Raw genomic sequence first — 21716 nt, forward strand, 5'->3', positions numbered from 1 at the left:
CTGAAGGACAGAGGTGGGTGGGTGGGCAGGGCCAGCAGAAGTGGGCGGGTCTTGGTCGGGGCAGATGGGTGACGGGTGGGACCAGGGCCGTCAGTGGGAGAGGCACAACTGGAAGGGACGATGATGTGGGCCCAGTTGGTGGGTCTGAGTCAAAGAGCAGGGCTGTGGTGGGGTTGACAGGTGGATGAGGCTGGGAGAGGGAGGGAGGTGATGGGGCTGGGAGACGGAGGAAACTGATGGGACCGGTGTGTGGGGCTCAGGGACAGATGGACGAGGCTGGGAGAGGGAGGGAGGTGATGGGGCTGGGAGAGGGAGGGAACTGACGGGACCGGTGTGTAGGGCTCAGGGTCAGATGGACGAGGCTGGGAGAGGGAGGGAGGTGATGGGGCTGGGAGAGGGAGGGAACTGACGGGACTGGTGTGTGGGGCTCAGGGTCAGATGGACGAGGCAGGGAGAGCGAGGGAGGTGATGGGGCTGGGAGAGGGAGGGAACTGATGGGACCGGTGTGTGGGGCTCAGGGTCAGATGGACGAGGCAGGGAGAGGGAGGAAACTGACGGGACCGGTGTGTGGGGCTCAGGGACAGATGGACGAGGCTGGGAGAGGGAGGGAGGTGATGGGGCTGGGAGAGGGAGGGAACTGACGGGACCGGTGTGTGGGGCTCAGGGTCAGATGGACGAGGCTGGGAGAGGGAGGGAACTGACGGGACCGGTGTGTGGGGCTCAGGGACAGGTGGATGAGGCTGGGAGAGAGAGGGAGGTGATGGGGCTGGGAGAGGGAGGGAACTGACGGGACCGGTGTGTGGGGCTCAGGGACAGGTGGACGAGGCTGGGAGAGGGAGGGAGGTGATGGGGCTGGGAGAGGGAGGGAACTGACGGGACCGGTGTGTGGGGCTCAGGGTCAGATGGACGAGGCTGGGAGAGGGAGGGAGGTGATGGGGCTGGGAGAGGGAGGGAACTGACGGGACCCGCGTGTGGGGCTCAGGGACAGGTGGATGAGGCTGGGAGAGGGAGGGAGGTGATGGGGCTGGGAGAGGGAGGGAACTGACGGGACCGGTGTGTGGGGCTCAGGGACAGGTGGACGAGGCTGGGAGAGGGAGGGAGGTGATGGGGCTGGGAGAGGGAGGGAACTGACGGGACCGGTGTGTGGGGCTCAGGGTCAGATGGACGAGGCTGGGAGAGGGAGGGAGGTAATGGGGCTGGGAGAGGGAGGGAACTGATGGGACCGGTGTGTGGGGCTCAGGGTCAGATGGACGAGGCTGGGAGAGGGAGGGAACTGACGGGACCCGCGTGTGGGGCTCAGGGACAGGTGGAAGAGGCTGGGAGAGGGAGGGAGGTGATGGGGCTGGGAGAGGGAGGGAACTGACGGGACTGGTGTGTGGGGCTCAGGGACAGGTGGACGAGGCTGGGAGAGGGAGGGAGGTGATGGGGCTGGGAGAGGGAGGGAACTGATGGGACCGGTGTGTGGGGCTCAGGGTCAGATGGACGAGGCTGGGAGAGGGAGGGAGGTGATGGGGCTGGGAGAGGGAGGGAACTGACGGGACCAGTGCGTGGGGCTCAGGGACAGATGGACGAGGCTGGGAGAGGGAGGGAGGTGATGGGGCTGGGAGAGGGAGGAAACTGACGGGACCTGTGTGTGGGGCTCAGGGACAGATGACAAGGCTGGGAGAGGGAGAGAGGTGATGGGGCTGGGAGAGGGAGGGAACTGACGGGACCGGTGTGTGGGGCTCAGGGACAGATGGACGAGGCTGGGAGAGGGAGGGAGGTGATGGGGCTGGGAGAGGGAGGGAACTGACGGGACCGGTGTGTGGGGCTCAGGGTCAGATGGACGAGGCTGGGAGAGGGAGGGAGGTGATGGGACTGGAGTTTAGGGCTCCGGGACAGATGGACACAGCTGGGGGAAAGGGAGAGATGTGTGGGGGAGGGGAATGGTGTGGGACAGAGACAGTTACGGGCAGCTCCACCACCACCACCACCTCAACCCCATCCCGAATTGTACTAAACAGACGGTAGACTGAGCTCCCCAAGACCCGAGACGAGAGGTGGTGCTGCCCTCCTCGCCGGACTGGACCTGGAAATGCCGACCTGCCCCACCGCCGTGCCCTCCCCTCTCCGCGGGCTGGGACAGGGCCGCTGCTGGCCGCAGTATCAAGAGCAGCAGTCAGTAGATGAGTGTGGCTGCCCCCGGGTTGTAGCAGGGTCTCTCGGTCAGTGCCCCCGGCATCGACAGCGCAGACCCCTCACAGCGCAACAGCACTAACTCCAGCTCCTGATAGTCCTGGAGCCTCGTCACGTCCTTGTCCTGAAACGGCAAACAGACGTACAACATTGATCAACGATTCACCTTTCACAGGATCACGGCGAGCGGCAAGATGGCAGCACGTGGAGAACACCTCATCGTCATAGTGACAGGTGCGTCAATGTCACAGTGAGGATGTGGGGTGTGTCAGTGTCACAGTGAGGGGTGTGGGGTGTGTCAATGTCACAGTGAGGGGTGTGGGGTGTGTCGGTGTCACAGTGAGGGGTGTGGGGTCTGTCAGTGTCACAGTGAGAGGTGCGGGGTGTGTCAGTGTCACAGTGAGGGGTGTGGGGTCTGTCAGTGTCACAGTGAGGGTGTGGGGTGTGTCCATGTGAGTGAGGGTGTGGGGTGTGTCAGTGTCACAGTGAGGGGTGTGGGGTGTGTCAGTGTTACAGTGAGGGGTGTGGGGTGTGTCAGTGATACAGTGAGGGGTGTGGGGTGTGTCGGTGTTACAGTGAGGGGTGTGGGGTGTGTCGGTGTCACAGTGAGAGGTGTGGGGTGTGTCAGTGATAAAGTGAGAGGTGTGGGGTGTGTCACTGATACAGTGAGGGGTGTGGGGTGTGTCGGTGTCACAGTGAGGGGTGTGGGGTGTGTCGGTGTCACAGTGAGGGGTGTGGTGTCTGTCAGTGTCACAGTGAGGGGTGTGGGGTGTGTCAGTGATACAGTGAGGGTGTGGGGTCTGTCACTGATACAGTGTGGGGTGTGTCGGTGTCACAGTGAGGGTGTGGGGTGTGTCAGTGATACAGTGAGGGTGTGGGGTGTGTCAGTGTCACAGTGAGGGGTGAGGGCTGAGGGGTGTGTCAGTGTCACAGTGAGGGGTGTGGGGTGTGTCAGTGTCACAGTGAGGGTGTGGGGTGTGTCAGTGTCAGGGTGAGAGGTGTGGGGTGTATCAGTGTCACAGTGAGGGGTGTGGGGTGTATCAGTGTCAGGGTGAGGGCTGTGGGGTGTGTCAGTGTCACGGTGAGGGGTGTGGCGTGTGTCAGTGTCACGGTGAGGGGTGTGGCGTGTGTCAGTGTCACAGTGAGGGGTGTGGCGTGTGTCAGTGTCACAGTGAGGAGTGTGGGGTGTGTCGGTGTCACAGTGAGGGGTGTGGGGTGTGTCACAGTGAGGGGTGTGGGGTGTGTCGGTGTCACAGTGAGGGGTGTGGGGTGTGTCGGTGATACAGTGAGGGGTGTGGGGTGTGACAGTGTCACAGTGAGGGGTGTGGGGTCTGTCACTGATACAGTGAGGGGTGTGGGGTGTGTCAGTGTCACAGTGAGGGGTGTGGGGTGTGTCAGTGTCACAGTGAGGGTGTGGGGTGTGTCAGTGTCAGGGTGAGAGGTGTGGGGTGTATCAGTGTCACGGTGAGGGGTGTGGGGTGTATCAGTGTCAGGGTGAGGGCTGTGGGGTGTGTCAGTGTCACGGTGAGGGGTGTGGCGTGTGTCAGTGTCACGGTGAGGGGTGTGGCGTGTGTCAGTGTCACAGTGAGGAGTGTGGGGTGTGTCAGTGTCACGGTGAGGGGTGTGGGGTGTGTCGGTGTCACAGTGAGGGTGTGGGGTGTGTCAGTGTCACAGTGAGGGGTGTGGGGTGTGTCACTGATACAGTGAGGGGTGTGGGGTGTGTCAGTGTCACAGTGAGGGTGTGGGGTGTGTCAGTGTCAGGGTGAGAGGTGTGGGGTGTGTCAGTGTCACAGTGAGGGGTGTGGGGTGTGTCGGTGATACAGTGAGAGGTGTGGGGTGTGTCGGTGTCACGGTGAGGGGTGTGTCGGTGTCACAGTGAGGGTGTGGGGTGTGTCGGTGTCACAGTGAGGGGTGTGGGGTGTGTCAGTGTCACAGTGAGGGTGTGGGGTGTGTCGGTGTCACAGTGAGGGGTGTGGGGTGTGTCAGTGATACAGTGAGGGGTGTGGGGTGTGACAGTGTCACAGTGAGGGGTGTGGGGTCTGTCACTGATACAGTGAGGGGTGTGGGGTGTGTCAGTGTCACAGTGAGGGTGTGGGGTGTGTCAGTGTCACAGTGAGGGGTGTGGGGTGTGTCACTGATACAGTGAGGGGTGTGGGGTGTGTCAGTGTCACAGTGAGGGTGTGGGGTGTGTCAGTGTCAGGGTGAGGGGTGTGGGGTGTATCAGTGTCACAGTGAGGGGTGTGGGGTGTATCAGTGTCAGGGTGAGGGCTGTGGGGTGTGTCAGTGTCACAGTGAGGGGTGTGGCGTGTGTCAGTGTCACAGTGAGGGGTGTGGGGTGTGTCAGTGTCACGGTGAGGGGTGTGGGGTGTGTCGGTGTCACGGTGAGAGGTGTGGGGTGTGTCGGTGTCACGGTGAGGGGTGTGGGGTGTGTCAGTGATACAGTGAGGGTGTGGGGTGTGTCAGTGTCACAGTGAGGGTCTGGGGTGTGTCAGTGTCACGGTGAGGGTGTGGGGTGTGTCAGTGTCACGGTGAGGAGTGTGGGGTGTGTCAGTGTCACGGTGAGGGGTGTGGGGTGTGTCGGTGTTACGGTGAGAGGTGTGGGGTGTGTCGGTGTCACGGTGAGGGTGTGGGGTGTGTCGGTGATACAGTGAGGGTGTGGGGTGTGTTGGTGATACAGTGAGGGGTGTGGGGTGTGTCAGTGTCACAGTGAGGGTGTGAGGTGTGTCAGTGTTACAGTGAGGGTGTGGGGTGTGTCAGTGTCACAGTGAGGGGTGTGGGGTGAGTCACTGATACAGTGAGGGTGTGGGGTGTGTCGGTGTCACAGTGAGGGGTGTGGGGTGTGTCCATGTGAGTGAGGGGTGTGGGGTGTGTCGGTGTCACAGTGAGGGTGTGGGGTGTGTCAGTGATACAGTGAGGGGTGTGGGGTGTATCAGTGTCACAGTGAGGGTGTGGGGTGTGTCAGTGTCACAGTGAGGGGTGTGGGGTGTGTCAGTGTCACAGTGAGGGTGTGAGGTGTGTCAGTGTTACAGTGAGGGTGTGGGGTGTGTCAGTGTCACAGTGAGGGGTGTGGGGTGAGTCACTGATACAGTGAGGGTGTGGGGTGTGTCGGTGTCACAGTGAGGGGTGTGGGGTGTGTCCATGTGAGTGAGGGGTGTGGGGTGTGTCGGTGTCACAGTGAGGGTGTGGGGTGTGTCAGTGTCACAGTGAGGGGTGTGGGGTGTGTCAGTGTCACAGTGAGGGTGTGAGGTGTGTCAGTGTTACAGTGAGGGTGTGGGGTGTGTCAGTGTCACAGTGAGGGGTGTGGGGTGAGTCACTGATACAGTGAGGGTGTGGGGTGTGTCGGTGTCACAGTGAGGGGTGTGGGGTGTGTCCATGTGAGTGAGGGGTGTGGGGTGTGTCGGTGTCACAGTGAGGGTGTGGGGTGTGTCGGTGTCACAGTGAGGGGTGTGGGGTGTATCAGTGTCACAGTGAGGGTGTGGGGTGTGTCAGTGTCACAGTGAGGGTGTGGGGTGTGTCGGTGACACAGTGAGGGGTGTGGGGTGTGTCCATGTGAGTGAGGGGTGTGGGGTGTGTCGGTGTCACAGTGAGGGTGTGGGGTGTGTCAGTGATACAGTGAGGGGTGTGGGGTGTGTCACTGATACAGTGAGGGGTGTGGGGTGTGTCGGTGTCACAGTGAGGGTGTGGGGTGTGTCAGTGTCACAGTGAGGGGTGTGGGGTGTGTCCATGTGAGTGAGGGGTGTGGGGTGTGTCAGTGTCACAGTGAGGGTGTGGGGTGTGTCATTGTTACAGTGAGGGGTGTGGGGTGTGTCAGTGTTTACAGTGAGGGTTGTGGGGTGTGTCAATGTCACAGTGAGGATGTGACCGTGTGAGTGAGGGATGGGGGGGGTCTGTGTCCGTGTGAGTGAGGGATGGGGGGGGGGTCTGTGTCCATATGAGTGAGGGATGGGAGGTCTGTGTCCGTGTGAGTGAGGGATGGGGGGGGTCTGTGTCCGTGTGAGTGAGGGATGGGGGGGGTCTGTGTCCGTGTGAGTGAGGGATGGGGGGGGGGTCTGTGTCCATATGAGTGAGGGATGGGAGGTCTGTGTCCGTGTGAGTGAGTGATGGGGGGGGGTCTGTGTCCGTGTGAGTGAGGGATGGGGGGTCTGTGTCCGTGTGAGTGAGGGATGGGGGGGGGGGGTCTGTGTCCGTGTGAGTGAGGGATGGGGGGGGTCTGTGTCCGTGTGAGTGAGGGATGGGGGGTCTGTGTCCGTTTGAGTGAGGGATGGGGGGTCTATGTCCGTGTGAGTGAGGGATGGGGGGGGGGGTCTGTCCGTGTGAGTGAGGGATGAGGTGGTCTGTGTCCGTGTGAGTGAGGGATGGGGGGGGGTCTGTGTCAGTGTGAGTGAGGGATGGGGGGGGGTCTGTGTCCGTGTGAGTGAGGGATGGGGGGGTCTGTGTCCGTGTGAGTGAGGGATGGGGGGGGTCTGTGTCCGTGTGAGTGAGGGATGGGGGGGGGTCTGTGTCCTTGTGAGTGAGGGATGGGGGGGGGGTCTGTGTCCTTGTGAGTGAGGGATGGGGGGGGTCTGTGTCCGTGTGAGTGAGGGATGGTGGGGGTCTGTGTCCGTGTGAGTGAGGGATGGGGTGTCTGTGTCCGTGTGAGTGAGGGATGGGGGGGGGGGTCTGTGTCCATGTGAGTGAGGGATGGGTCTGTGTCCGTGTGAGTGAGGGATGGGTCTGTGTCAGGCCGCACCATTCTGCTCTCCACAGTACCTTCCTCAGCAGTGTGTTGGGAAGTTTTCGGATCCTCTCCACTCTGTCCGGGCCAATTCCCAGCTCCTGGCAGGTGACCCTCAGCAGTACTTCGTACGTCAGTTCCCTGCGATCCAGCTCCACCTCGATGAAGTCGTTATGCTCGGCTGCCGGGTTGTGCAGCCGAACTTTCAGCACCAGCTCTGTGGGGACGAGGTGACAGGGTGTCCATGGCATCTGCTGCGGGTGTGACCGCGGGTTACGGTGAAGGGATCGGGGCCGGCAAGTGGAACTGTGGCTGTCGGGGGAGATCGAGGCCGGCAGGGCAGATCGTGGCCGGTGGGTGAGAATGGGACCAACAGCAAGTGGGCTTCGCAGATGGTACAGATGGTACCTGTGGTTCCTGTTCCCAGGGCAGCTGGGGCAGAGGAGGCCAGTGCCAGAGGTGAATGGTACAGCAACCTGTCACTGTGATTCCAGGCATTCAATGTGAGATGCAGCCAACTCACACAAGTCTCCAGAAAGCAGAGAGAACCTCCGTCCCTGACCCCAGCTCACGCCTTCGCTCCCTCCTGCTTCCTCGCTGCCCCTGTACCTCACCTCCCCACCTCCTACGTCTTGCTCCCCACCCTTTCCCCGCTTACCTTGCTCATTTTCAGGCAGTGCTCCCATCCAGAAGAGCGGCTGGGACTGGGCAGGGTTTGTTGCCGGGGGAGGGTAGGTGGCGGTGGGAACCAGCTGCGTGTGGGCAGTGCGAGCCGGTGAACCGCTGCCCGGGCTGGAGCTGTAGCCCCTCCGGCTCTCCAGGACTGGAAGGGGTGGGTTAGCCAGGTAGTTAGGAATGATTGGGAGCTCTGAACGTCCATTCACCGCCGGCCCTGGGTCCTCATCCACTGTGGGGGGAGAACACTGCAGTGAGAACCTTTCACACAGCACACACATCCCCCCACATTGCCCTACTTCAGCTAGGCTTGGGAGCGATGGGGGGAGAGGAAAGGGAGGGAGGGAGAGCGAGATGGGGGGGGGCTACAGGCAGAGCAAACGGTGACCAATAAACCTGGGAATTTGGGCCAGAGGAGATTCAGGTGGATGTGGAATAGGAACACTGTCTCATTCTGCCCTGCAGAGCTGACGTATGGTTAGAATGACAATAAAGTTTTTTGAATCTTTGAATCTTTGGATAGGATTAGTGGACAGTGATAGGCTGTTGATTTGAGTGTAAAATCAGAGTCATAGAGTACAACAGCATAAAAACAGACCATTCAGCCCATCTAGTCTGTGCTGAACTTTTATTCTGTCTAGTCCCATTGACCCACACCTGGACCATAGCCCTCCATATCCTTCCCATCCATGTGCTTGTCCACAGTTCTCTTAAATGTTGAAATCAAACCCACATCTACCACCTCACTCTTGCCACCCTCTGTGAAGTCGTTCCTCCTCATGGTCCCCTTAAACATTTCACCTTTTACCCTGAACCTATGACTTCTCATTCTAGTCTCACCCACCTCAGTGGAAAAGCTTGCTTACATTTACCCCAGCTACAGGCAGAGAGAGCCGCGCTCCCTGACCCCAGCCCACACTTTCGCTCCCTCCCCTTGTACCTCATCTCCCCACCTCCTGCGTCTTGCTCCCCATCCTTTTCCTTGTTGTCTAACCTTCCCTGCGCTTGCTTGTATTGTGATAGAATCATCTATAGACTTGTGACTGTTCAGTGAATTTCCCGGTAACTGCAGTCTAGTTGAGAGGCCTGTGTGCCTCAGTGACCTGCAGAGCTGTGCTGGCTGGAGTCAGGGATTTATGATGTGTCTCCTGGCAGGGTTACCACGCCAAACAGGACAAAGGGCAGAGGCCAGACTGAGAGTGGTCCACCAGTCCTCCAGGCTCGGGGGCTAACAACCCTGACTGGTCAAACAAAACTGTGACGGAAACAGCAATGACGAATCCTTCTACATGTTAGTACGACGGTATTCCTGAGTATCCACCCAGGACTTGCATGACTGACAGTAGTGAAAACTGAAGGAAGCTACTGGCACGATGAAGGAAGTGGTAAACACCAACAGAGATGGACAACCTTCGTTGCTGCCCCAAATATCCTGAATGTCAGTCATGCACGTCCTGGGTAGAAACTCAGGATACCATCGCGCTCAGCGTGTCGGGGTCGTTAGCCCTGAGTTGAACCCCCGGGCCTGCAGCACTGATGGACCACGATTAGTCTATCCACAACATAATGTCTTGACTTTTGAACTCAACGCTTCGACTGATAAAATCAAGCATTCCATAATCCTTCTTAACCACCTTTATCAACCTGTGTAGCCATTTTCAAGGAGCTATGAACTTGGATCCCAAGGTCTCTCTGCTCAGCAACACAGTTAAAGATCTTGCCCTTAACAGTGTACTGTTACCCTGCATTTGCCCTACCGAGGTGCAACACCTCACATTTATCTGGGTTAAACTCCATCTGCCACTTCTCTGCTCATATCTACAACTGATGGACATTGTGCTGTGTTCTTTGCCAGTGTTCCACACTATCCACAACTCCTCCAATCTTGGTATCATCCGCAAACTTACTAACCGACCCATCTACGTTTTCATCCAGATCATTTACATATATCACAAACAGCAGAGATTCCAGCCCAGATCCCTGCGGAACACCACTAATTACAGACATCCAGCTCGAATAAGTCACTTCAACCACAACCCTGCCTTCCTTGTGCAGGCCAGTTCTGAATCCACACAGCCAATTTGCTGCAAACTCCATGCATCTTAATCTTCTCAATTAGCCTCCCATCAAGGACTTTGTCAAACGGCTTACTAAAATCCATGTAGACACCATCCACAGCCCTACCCTCATCAATCTCTCTCATCACTTTGTCAAAAAACTCAATCAAGTTGGTAAGACACGACCTGTCGGGTACAAAGTCAAGCTGGCTCTCCCTAATTAGGCTTGGGTTTTTCTCTCTCACTTTTCCCTTCTTCTTTCTCTGTGCTTGTAACACTCAATAAACGGCTGTAACCTACAGGTTTTATGCCTCACTGTTGACTTCCAAACCTATGGATTGCGAAAACACCAGGATCCAACAGAGGAGTGGAGAATGGGTCAATGAACAGCGATGGGGGGGGGAGGGGAGTTGGGCAGATGGGGAGTGGGATAGATACATTGTGGAGGGGGGAGGGGTGGCTGGCAATCAGACGCACTGAGAGTGGGACAGTTACCTCCTAACATTGCTTTGATCTCTGGTTTGGATGTGAGCTGGGCCGCACTTTCACCTCTGCTGGTGAGGATTCCACTGTCAGCCCCAGCATCCAGCAGGTCAGGCACGATGTGCTGGTGACCCCGCTTGCATGCCCAGTGTAGGCAGGTCCTGCAATCAACACAGCACAAGGTAGTTCAGTGTACAATCAGAGCGAGGCTTCAGGAGGTGGGGGACACAGTGGTGACAGCCCATCAGCAAATGTCGCCACACATTCTGGCGTCAAAATAGCATGCCCACGATGCTTGTTATAATAAGACATATATAAAACTAAAGGAGAACAAAAAGGGAGCATTCTACTTCCACCTCGGAGGAGACATAATACTGCAGTTTATAGTCGACACTTCTAACAGGAACGAAACCTCTCAAAACAAAAACAGGAGTTTTGGCCTCTGGACCGAGACTGGAGCCCACATCTAACTCAGAGCCACACTGAACCATTGCTGGCAACCACTTCAAATACAGAGACGTGGCCCCTGTGTTACAAATTACGCTGCTGAAAATGTCACCTGCTGATGATGGAGAGGAAGAGTTTCTCCTTTGGAGGGTGATGAATCATTGGAATTCTTTCCCTCAGAGAGCCATGCAGGCACAGTCAGTGAATAAATTCAAGACCAAGACACAAGATCCTGATCCCCAAGCAGGGGGACAACTGCTGACAGTTCTTTTCCTCCCACAGAGGCTTCTTCACCAACCAAGTTCCTCCAGCAGATTGTTAGACCTTCAAGGTTAAGACTGACATGTCAAGTATGTTAAGGCCAAGACAACTGGCTACTCTTGCTTCTTTCGTACATACCGACCACTAAAGGAGCCAGATATTTACTGCAGAGATATGAACAATGAACACTACTTCATTATTTCATAACACTTACAAAATGCCGGAGGAACTCAGTAGGTCAGGAATAAACAATTGGTGTCTAGTTGAGACCCTTCGTCAGGACTCAAAGTTGACAGTTTATTCCCCTCCATAGACGCTACCTGACCTGCTGAGTTCCTCCGGCATTTTGTGTGTGATGATCTGGATTTCCAGTATCTGCAGAGTCCTGACGAAGGGTCTCGGCCTGAAACATCGACTGTTTACTCTTTTCCATAGATGCTGCCTGGACTGCTGAGTTCCTCTTACATTTTGTGTGTGTGTTATCTGGAGAATCTCCTGTGTTTATGACTCAGTTTTGCCTCCTTTTATACTAATTTTATATATCTTGTATCGTAACTTTTGCTCTTTTTTGCGCTATTTATTGTTATATTTCTTATTGTAATTTATGTGTAACACTGTACTGCTGCTGCAAAACAACAAATTTCATTAAATATGTCAATGTTGAGCCATTTTCAGTCCCTGGGTGTTAATATCTCTAAGGATCTATCCTGGACCCGAAATATCGATGCAGCTACAAAGAAGGAAGGCATGACAGAGGCTATATTTCATCAGGAGTTTGAGAAGATCCGGTACGTCACCAAAGATACTCGCTATTTTCTACATGTGTACCGTGGACAGCATTCTAACTGGCTGCATCACCATCTGGTATTGTGGGGGGGGCACTGAACAGGATTGAAAGTTGTGAACTCAGTCAGCTCCATCATGGGCACTGGCCTCCATAGTATCCAGGACATCTCCAAGGAGCCATGCCTCAGAAAGGCAGCGTCCGTCATTAAGGACCCCACCACCCAGGTCATATCTTGTTCTCTTTGCCACCATCAGGAGGAGGTACAGAAGCCCGACAGCTCACACTTAACGATTCAGGAACAGCTTCTTCCCCTCTGCCATCCGATTTCTGAATAGACAATGAACCCATGAACGCTACCTCACTACTTTTTTATTTCTATTTTTGCACTATTTATTTAACTTTATATATACGTAGATATTCACTTACTGAAATCCATGCTTTTTCTCTGTTATTATGTATTGCATTGTACTGCTGCCACAAAGACAACAAACTTCATGACCGATGCTGGTGATACTAAACCTGCACGTGGAGCTGTGATTAGGTATCCAGTAGATGGCAATGTGAAGCTGAATATGAGATCCCGCTGTTTAACCTGCAGTAATATTGCTCGAAAGAAGCAGTCACGCACATTTGTAAAGAGGGTGCAGAAGGGTGTAGACCCAGCCGTCTTCAGCACAGGCACAACCTCCCCCACCATTGAGACACAAACACAACATCCTGACGAAGGGTTCCGGCCCGAAACGTCGACTCATCGTTTCCACGGATGCTGCCCGACCTGCTGAGTTCCTCCAGTGTGTTGTGAGTGTTGCTTTGACCCCAGCATTCAGGACGTTTCCAAGAGGCCATGCCTCAAGAAGGCAGCACCCATCATTACGACGACAGCCTTGAGTGAGTGAGGGCTTCTCTCTCTGCAATGAACACTGATTTGATCTTAGAGCAGTAAAAACGTCAGCACGACGGCGTGGGCCAAAGGACCTGCACTCTTCTTTTAAAGACCCTCACCATCAGGGACACGCCCTCTCCTCATTGTCACCATCAGGGACATGCCCTCTCCTCATTGTTACCATCTAGGACACACCCTCTCCTCATTGTCACCATCTGGGACACGCCCTCTCCTCAATCGGGGACAGACCCTCTCCTCATTGTCACCACCGGGACAGACCCTCTTCTCATTGTCACCATCTGGGACATGTCCTCTCCTCATTGTTACCACCGGGGACACGCCCTCTCCTCATTGTCACCATCTGGGACACGCCCTCTCCTCATTGTCACCATCTGGGACATGCCCTCCCCTCATTGTCACCATCAGGGACATGCCCTCTCCTCACTGTCACCATCTGGGACATGCCCTCTCCTCATTGTCACCATCGGGGACAGACCCTCTCCTCATTGTCACCATCGGGGACAGACCCTCTCCTCATTGTCACCATCTGGGACATGTCCTCTCCTCATTGTTACCACCGGGGACATGCCCTCTCCTCATTGTTACCATCTGGGACATGCCCTCTCCTCACTGTCACCATCAGGGACATGCCCTCTCCTCATTGTCACCATCTGGGACAGACCCTCTCCTCATTGTCACCATCTGGGACATGCCCTCTCCTCATTGTCACCATCGGGGAGGAGATACACACTCAACAATTCAGGGACAGCATCTTCCCCTCTGGCATAAGATTTCAGACAGTCCACAAACACAACTTTGTTATTCTACTTTTTTGCACTACGTATTTATTTCTGTAACATAGTAATTTTTAGGTCTTGCACTGCCACAAAACAACAAATCTCATCACGTTATAGGGATAAGTCTGGAAATTATAGTCCAGTGACTCTTTTGTAAGTGGTGGGCAAACGAATGGAGAGGATTCTTAGGGACAGGATATGCCTCAGGAGCCTGATTGAATTCTTTGAGGATGCGAGGAAACACCTTGATAAAGGTTGAACAGTGGATGTTGATTATATGGATTTTAGATTAGATTATGAAGACTCGCAGTCCTCTTTTATTGTCATTTAGTAATGCATGCATTAAAATGTTTGAGGTAAGGTGTTTGATAAGGTTCACCGTGCTAGGCTCATCCAGAAAGTCATGGGATCTAACAAAACTTTGCAGCATGACTTCAGAACTGGCTTGCTCACACTAGGCAGAAGATGGTTGTAAAGGGAGTGTATTCTTGCTGAAGGTCGGTGACCAGTGGTGTGACACAGGAGTCTGTTCTAGGACCCCTGCTCTTTGTGATTTTTATAAGTAACTTGGATAAAGTTGTGGAGGGGTGGGTTAGTAAATTTGCAGGTGACACGAAGGTTGGAGGAGTTGTGGACAGTGTGGAAGGTTGTTGTAGGTTGACAGGACATTGATAGGATGCAGAGCTGGGCTGAGAGGTGGCAGATGGAGTTCAACCCGGAAAAGTGTGAAGAGATTCATGTTAGAGGGTCAATTTGAAGGCACAATACAGGGTTAATAGCAGGTTTCTAGGGAGTGTGGAGCAACTGACTGATCTTGGAATCCATGTCCATAGATTCCTCAAAGTTGCAGGAACCATCACAAATTCCCACAGCCCCTGATGACGCTGTGATTTCAGTCTCTGAGTCCGACAAGAGAGTATCCTTCAGGAGGGTGAACCCACGGAAAGCATCCGGCCCAGATGAGGTACCTTTCTGAGTACAGTATTAAAGATCTGGCTGGAGTGCTCACTGAGATCTTTGACCTCTCACTTCAGCACTCTCGAGGTACCCACCTGCTTCAAGCAGGCTTCAGTTATACCGGTGCCCAAGAAGAACGCGGTAACCTCCCTCAATGACTATCGTCCAGTAGCACTTACATCCACAGTGATGAAATTATTTAAGAGGTCAGTGATGAAACATATCAACACCTGCCTGAGAAATGACACAATAAGCTTCAAGACCTTGGCCTCAATACCACTGTGTGCAACTGAATTCTTGATTTCCTCATTTGCAGACCCCATACAGTTTGAATTGGCAAAAGCATCTCCAGCACGATCTCTATCAGCACAGGAGCACCACAAGACTGTGTGCTTAGCCCCCTGCTCTACTCGCTTTACACCTATGAGTGTGTGGCTAAGCACAGCTCCAATTGTCACACTCAAGTTTGCTGACGACACCACTGTCAGAGGCCGAATCAAAGGGATGATGGATCAGCGTACAGGAGGGAGATTGGAAATCTGGCTGAGTGGTGCCAAAACAACAACCTCTCACTCACGTCAGCAAGACCAAGGAGCTGATTATGACTTCAGGGGAAGGAAACCGGGGGTCCATGAGCCAGTCCTCATCGGGGTATCAGGGTGGAAAGAGTCAGCGATTATAAATTTGTCGGTGTTATTATCTCAGAGGACCTGTCCTGGGCCCAGCACGCAAGTGCAATTATGAAGAAAGTACGGTAGTGACTCTACTTCCTCAGGAGTTTGCAAAGATTTGGCACGACATCTAAAACCCTGACAAACTTCTCTAGATGTGTGGTGGAGAGTATATTGACTGGCTGCATCAGAGCCTGGTATGGAAACACCAATGCCTTTGAATGGAAACTCCTATAAAAAATAGTGGGTATGGCCCAGTCCATCACAGGTTAAACCCTCCCCACCACTGAGCCCACCTACACAGAGAGCTGCTGCAGGAAAGCAGCATCTATCATCAGGGATCCCACCACCCAGGCCAGGCTCCCTTCTTGCTGCTGCCATCAGGAAAGTGGCACAGGAGCCTCAGGACCCACACCACCAGCTTCAGGAACAGTTATTAGCTCTCAACCATCAGGCTCGTGAAATAGAGGATATAACTTCACTCATCTTCACTTGCCCCATCACTGAACTGTTTCCACAACCCACGGACTCACTTTCAAGGACTCTTCATCTCATGCTTTCAATATCTATTGCTTATTTATTTATCATTATCTTTCCTTTTGTATTTGCAGAGTTTGTTTTCTTTTGCACACTTTTTTTGTCTGTCTTATGTGTGCCTTTCATTGACTCGATTGTGTTTCTTTGTATTTACAGTGAACAGCACAAGAAAATAAATCTCATTTTGTATATGCCGACACACATAGATATACTTTCAAAACAGATTTACTTTGAACTTTGTTCTATGTTTTATATGTCAGTGATAATAATAGCAGTTTCTAGAGATATGGATTCATGGATCCTGGTACGGATGTGCAGGTGGCTGGTTACAGACATTGTGACACTGCTAATTTAGAGTTGGGCCGTTGGTATACTTTCACGCAAGCCAGAATGTTCAATAACCTATCCCTCAACGTCAGCAAGACAAAGGAATTAGTTGTTGACTTCAGAAGGAGTAGCAGACCGCACGACCCAATTTACATCAGTGGTGCGCAAGTGGAACAGGTCAAAAGCTTTAAGTTCCTCGGGGTCAATATGACAAATGACCTGACTTGGTCCAACCAAGCAGAGTTCACTGCCAAGAAGACCCACCAGTGCCTTTACTTCCTGAGAAAACTAAAGAAATTTGGCCTGTCCCCTAAAACCCTCACTAATTTTTACAGATGCACTGTAGAAAGCATTCTTCTAGGGTGCATCACAACCTGGTATGGAAGTTGTCCTGTTCAAGACCGAAAGAAGCCGCAGAAGATCATGAACACAGCGCAGCACATCACACAAACCAATCTTCCGTTCGTGGACTCACTTTACACCGCACGCTGTCCGAGCAGTGCTGTCAGGATAATCAAGGACACGACCCACCCAGCCAACACACTTTTCGTCCCTCTTCCCTCCGGGAGAAGGCTCAGGAGCTTGAAGCCTCGTACGGCCAGATTTGGGAACAGCTTCTTTCCAACTGTGATAAGGCTGCTGAACGGGTCTGACCCAGATCTGGGCCCTACCCTCCAAATATCCGGACCTGCCTCTCGGTTTTTTTGCACTACATTACTTTCCATTTTTCTATTTTCTCTTTATGATTTATAATTTAAATTTTAATATTTACTAATTTTTAATATTTAATATTTGAAATCCAGGGGGTGGGAAGCACAGAATCAAATATTGCTGCGATGATTGTACGTTCTAGTATCAATTGTTTGGCGACAATAAAGTATAAAGTACTAAATGATGTCATCTTCTGGAATGTACTGCTTAGCGGTAATGGGAAGACGCAGGTTTTGTGGAGAGAAGGAACGTGTAAACTGAACAGGGTGGGGTCAGAACCTGTGAACTGCTTTGGTAGAGAGGATTTTTAGAGGCACCAGTAGTGACCCAGTGAATCAGGGATCTGCAGGCGGCAGCATTTGGTCAGTAAGTTACAGATCTGAGCAGCTGGTGTCTCAGCATTGTCACCCAGCCTCTTCAGTCTCTGTCTCAGTGGTGTGGAGGGGCTCTCTGAGCTTGGGGAAGGACCTTAGTGGTATAATCTCTGCCCCAGTCTGCGGCCCAAACACTGCCCACTCCCCGACACCCACCACAGACCACTTATCCACTGTTGCACAATTCGGCAGCACCTCTGTAGTATGTATAGCAGTTAGCGTGGCACTATTATAACTCGGGGTGTCGGGGTTCAGAGTTCAATTCCCACGTCATATGACCATAAGACAAAGGAGCAGAAGTAGGCCATTTGGCCCATCGAGTCTGCTCCGCCATTTTATCATGAGCTGATCCATTTTATCCTATTTAGTCCCACTGCCCCGCCTTCTCACCATAACCTTTGATGCCCTGGCTACTGAGATACCTATCAATCTCTGCCTTAAAGACACCCAATGACTTGGCCACCACTGCTGCCCGTGGCAACAAATTCCATAGATTCACCACCCTCTGACTAAAAAAATTTTTTCGCATTTCTGTTCTGAAAGGGCGCCCTTCAATCCTGAAGTCATGCCCTCTCGTACTAGACTTCCCCCATCATGGGAAACAACTTTGCCACATCCACTCTGTCCATGCCTTTCAACATTCGAAATGTTTCTATGAGGTCTCCCCTCATTCTTCTAAACTCCAAGGAATACAGTCCAAGAGCGGACAAACGTTCCTCATATCTTAACCCTCTCATTCCCGGAATCATTCTAGTGAATCTTCTCTGTACCCTCTCCAACGTCAGCACATTCTTTCTTAAATAAGGAGACCAAAACTGCCCACAGTACTCCAAGTGAGGTCTCACCAGCGCCTTATAGAGCCTCAACATCACATCCCTGCTCCTATACTCTATTCCTCTAGAAATGAATGCCAACATTGCATTCGCCTTCTTCACTACCGACTCAACCTGGAGGTTAACTTTAAGGGAATTCTGTACGAGGATTCCCAAGTCCCGTTGCATCTCAGAATTTTGAATTCTTTCCCCATTTAAATAATAGTCTGCCCGTTTATTTTTTCTGCCAAAGTGCATAACCATACACTTTCCAACATTGTACTTCATTTGCCACTTCTCTGCCCATTCTTCCAATCTATCCAAGTCTCTCTGCAGACTCTCCGTTTCCTCAGCACTACCGGCCCCTCTATCTATCTTCGTATCGTCAGCAAACTTAGCCACAAAGCCATCTATTCCATAATCCAAATCGTTGATGTACAATGTAAAAAGAAGCGGCCCCAACACTGATCCCTGTGGAACACCACTGGTAACCGGCAGCCAACCAGAATAGGATCCCTTTATTCCCACTCTCTGTTTCCTGCCAATCAGCCAACGCTCTATCCACGTATGTAACTTTCCTGTAATTCCATGGGCTCTTATCTTGTTAAGCAGCCTCATGTGTGGCACCTTGTCAAAGGCCTTCTGAAAATCCAAATATACAACATCCACTGCATCTCCCTTGTCTAGCCTACTGGTAATTTCCTCAAAAAATTGTAATAGGTTTGTCAGGCAGGATTTTCCTTTAAGGAATCCATGCTGAGTTCTGCCTATCTTGTCATATGCCTCCAGGTACTCTGTAACCTCATCCTTGACAATCGACTCCAACAACTTCCCAACCACCGACGTCAAGCTAACAGGTCTATAATTTCCTTTTTGCTTCCTTGCCCCCTTCTTAAATAGCGGAGTAACATTTGCAATCTTCCAGTCCTCCGGAACCATGCCAGGATCTATCGACTTTTGAAAGATCATCGCTAATGCCTCCGCAATCTCCACAGCTACTTCCTTCAGAATACGAGGGTGCATTCCATCTGCTCCAGGAGATTTATCGACCTTTAGCCTATTCAGCTTCCTGAGTACTTTCTCTGTCGTAATTGTGACTGCGCACACTTCTCTTCCCTGCCACCCTTGAGTGTCCGGTATCCTGCTGTCTTCCTCAGTGAAGACTGATGCAAAATACTCGTTCAGTTCCTCTGCCATCTCCTCATCTCCCATTACAATTTCTCCAGTATCATTTTCTATCGGTCCTATATCTACTCTCACCTATCTTTTACTCTTTATATACTTGAAAAAGCTTTTAGTATCCTCTTTGATAGTATTTGCTAGTTTCCTTTCATAGTTAATCTTTTCTCTCTTAATGACCTTCTTGGTTTCCTTTTGTAAGGTTTTAAAGACTTCCCAATCCTCTGTCTTCCCAGTAATTTTTGCTTCCTTGTATGCCCTCTCCTTAGCTTTAACTTTCGCTTTGACTTCTCTTGTCAACCACAGTTGCATCCTTTTTCCACTCGAAAATTTCTTCTTTTTTGGAATATACCTGTCTTGCACATTCCTCATTTTTCACATAAACTCCAGCCACTGCTGCTCTGCCGTCTTTCCCGCCAGTGTCTCTTTCCAGTCAACTTTGGCCAGATCCTCTCTCATGCCACTGTGGTTTCCTTTACTCCACTGAAACACCGACACATCAGATTTCAGCTTCTCTTTTTCTAATTTCACAGTGAACTCAATCATGTTATGATCACTGTCTCCTAAGGGTTCCTTCACCTCAATCTCTCCAATCACCTCCGGTTCATTACACAATACCCAATCCAGTACAGCCGATCCCCTAGTAGGCTCAACAACAAGCTGTTCTAAAAAGCCATCTGATCGACATCCTACAAATTCTCTCTCTTGAGTCATCTGTAAGCAGCCTCTGTACATCTTGCCCACCGAATGTGTGGGTTTCCTCAGATGCTCCAGTTTCCTCCTACAGTCCAGAGACATACCGGTAGGTTAATTGGTCATTGTAAATTGTCCTGTGATTAGGCTAGGGTTAAAGTGGGATTGCCGGGCAGTGTGGCTCAAAATGCCTACTCACACTGTATCTGTAAATGAGTGAAATTCCACATAATTCTCCCCCCCACCACATGTATGCAGGATCATCCCACCCACCTGCTAACACACACACACAAACACACCCTTCCCCGTACTCACCGCAGCACACAGGACTGCCACACACGGACCCCACAGCCCTCTGCACACACAGGATGAACCCACGCACACTTAGATTCTGTGCCCACACTGAACTTTCAAGAATCCCCCACCTCCACAGAGGCCCCAGAGCTCCTCTACACACACACACCCCACCTCAAAATTAGCATCTTCAACACACAGCCTCTCGCCCTGCATACACAGACCCGACACCACCGCCCGACATTCATCCACAGGACACCCCAGCCAGCCCCACTCTCCCCCGGTGCCGGAGGTACCGCGATCCCAACAGACGGCCTGGCCGAGCCTCCGGATTCCGGGAACCGACCTTCCCCTTCACCTCAGTCAAAGCTGCAAATACCGCACCGCGGCCCTCGGCCCGGCCTGACCCGACCCTCTTCCGAACTCCCTGCGGCCCCGAGGCGCCGCTTTCTCCGCCTCACCCACCAGCCATTAACGGGGTTCCGCCCGTTAACACGGGCCCCGCTGTCGAGCAGCCGCCGCACCGCCTCGGCGTCGCCGATACTGCAGGCCTCCCGCAGCCGCTCGTCCAGCTCCAGCTGCGGGTCGGCCGCCATCACTTCGCCGGCCCCCTGTCCGCTCGCTCCGCCCCGACTCCACTCAGCCTCCCCGATCCCCGCCCCGACTCTACCCCAACCTCCCCGATCCCCGCCCGACTCTACCCCAGCCTCCCCGATCCCCCACCCCGTCCCTACCCCAGCCTCCCCGATCCCCACCCCAGCCTCCCCGATCCCCGCCCCAGCCTCCCCGATCCCCGCCCGACTCTACCCCAGCCTCCCCGATCCCTACCCCAGCCTCCCCGATCCCTACCCCAGCCTCCCCGATCCCCACCTCGACTATACCCCAGCCTCCCCGATCCCCGCCCGACTCTACCCCAGCCTCCCCGATCCCCCACCCCGTCCCTACCCCAACCTCCCCGATCCCCGCCCGACTCTACCCCAGCCTCCCCGATCCCCCACCCCGTCCCTACCCCCAACCTCCCCGATCCCCACGCCAGCCTCCCCGATCCCCCACCCCGTCCCTACCCCAACCTCCCCGATCCCCACGCCAGCCTCCCCGATCCCCCACCCCGTCCCTACCCCAACCTCCCCGATCCCCACGCCAGCCTCCCCGATCCCCGCACCGTCCCTACCCCAGCCTCCCCGATCCCCACGCCAGCCTCCCCGATCCCCCACCCCGTCCCTACCCCAGCCTCCCCGATCCCCACGCCAGCCTCCCGATCCCCCACCCCGTCCCTACCCCAGCCTCCCCGATCCCCACGCCAGCCTCCCCGATCCCCCACCCCGTCCCTACCCCAGCCTCCCCGATCCCCGCCCGACTCTACCCCAGCCTCCCCGATCCCCCACCCCGTCCCTACCCAGCCTCCCCGATCCCCACGCCAGCCTCCCCGATCCCCCACCCCGTCCCTACCCCAGCCTCCCCGATCCCCGCCCGACTCTACCCCAGCCTCCCCGATCCCCCACCCCGTCCCTACCCCAGCCTCCCCGATCCCCCGCCCCATCCCTACCCCAGCCTCCCCGATCCCCGCCCCAGCCTCCCCGATCCCTACCCCAGCCTCCCCGATCCCCACCCCAGCCTCCCCGATCCCCGCCCCGACTCTACCCAACCTCCCCGATCCCCGCCCGACTCTACCCCAGCCTCCCCGATCCCCCACCCCGTCCCTACCCCAGCCTCCCCGATCCCCGCCCGACTCTACCCCAGCCTCCCCGATCCCCCACCCCGTCCCTACCCCAACCTCCCCGATCCCCACGCCAGCCTCCCCGATCCCCGCACCGTCCCTACCCCAGCCTCCCCGATCCCCGCCCCAGCCTCCCCGATCCCTACCCCAGCCTCCCCGATCCCC

The 21716-nt window shown here is 54.1% G+C and overlaps 1 protein-coding gene across 2 annotated transcripts; it reads right to left on the minus strand.

Moving 5' to 3' along the window:
• Window positions 1–826: 826 nt before the first annotated feature.
• ankrd40 (ankyrin repeat domain 40) lies at window positions 827–20476 on the minus strand. 2 transcript variants are annotated; one of them, XM_072242229.1, is made up of 5 exons: window positions 20300–20476; window positions 10117–10265; window positions 7548–7796; window positions 6925–7106; window positions 827–2299 (listed from the first exon to the last, which is right to left on the minus strand). In XM_072242229.1, exons 1-5 carry the CDS (start codon window positions 20428–20430, stop codon window positions 2159–2161), a joined length of 852 nt encoding a protein of 283 aa, XP_072098330.1. In that variant the 5' UTR covers window positions 20431–20476; the 3' UTR covers window positions 827–2158. The 2 variants fall into 2 exon arrangements, with proteins under 2 accessions (XP_072098330.1, XP_072098331.1); XM_072242230.1 differs by lacking the exon at window positions 7548–7796.
• Window positions 20477–21716: the final 1240 nt, after the last annotated feature.

The sequence above is a fragment of the Mobula birostris genome, chromosome 24, assembly GCF_030028105.1.
Source record: "Mobula birostris isolate sMobBir1 chromosome 24, sMobBir1.hap1, whole genome shotgun sequence".
Classification (NCBI taxonomy): domain Eukaryota; kingdom Metazoa; phylum Chordata; class Chondrichthyes; order Myliobatiformes; family Myliobatidae; genus Mobula; species Mobula birostris.

What these genes read in the sequence shown, in the direction of transcription:
- ankrd40 (XM_072242229.1), bottom strand. Translation starts at nt 20,430, where the DNA reads ATGGCGGCCGACCCGCAGCTGGAGCTGGACGAGCGGCTGCGGGAGGCC. An exon ending in CGGAACCCCGTTAATGGCTG is followed by an intron (nt 10,266 to 20,299) that starts GTGGGTGAGGCG and finishes TGTTGATTGCAG; the next exon opens with GACCTGCCTACACTGGGCAT. An exon ending in ACTGCCTGAAAATGAGCAAG is followed by an intron (nt 7,107 to 7,547) that starts GTAAGCGGGGAA and finishes TCGTCCCCACAG; the next exon opens with AGCTGGTGCTGAAAGTTCGG.